We start from the raw sequence: 213 nt of genomic DNA, 5'->3' as shown, positions 1-213 counted from the left end.
TTGCCAATCGTCGCCGTATATACATTTCTCGCTGCCAACACTGCCAGCAAAAGCAGCGTCGTGGGCGCGGTGGCAGAGCGGGCGGTGAGGTTATCGCTGGCGTTATCTTGCGTCTTCACCACATCTTGAGGCCGTGAAGGGGAGGGACTCGTCGAGACCGCCACTAGGAGTATATCTTTAATTGCCAACTAGCTGCTAAGGTGTTTGTAAATA

The 213-nt window shown here is 53.5% G+C and overlaps 1 protein-coding gene across 1 annotated transcript in view; it reads left to right on the top strand.

Annotated features, from left to right (window-relative positions):
• LOC119585268 (antifreeze protein Maxi-like) overlaps positions 1-213 on the top strand; it is a gene marked incomplete in the record, with an annotated part of 13,425 nt that extends 13,212 nt beyond the window's left edge. The window contains 1 exon segment of the mRNA XM_037933943.1: positions 1-213. Coding sequence (XP_037789871.1) covers positions 1-129 — 129 coding nt within the window.

The sequence above is a fragment of the Penaeus monodon genome, chromosome 19 (genome assembly GCF_015228065.2).
Source record: "Penaeus monodon isolate SGIC_2016 chromosome 19, NSTDA_Pmon_1, whole genome shotgun sequence".
NCBI lineage: Eukaryota > Metazoa > Arthropoda > Malacostraca > Decapoda > Penaeidae > Penaeus > Penaeus monodon.
This window is presented reverse-complemented; position numbering and strand designations above follow the sequence as displayed.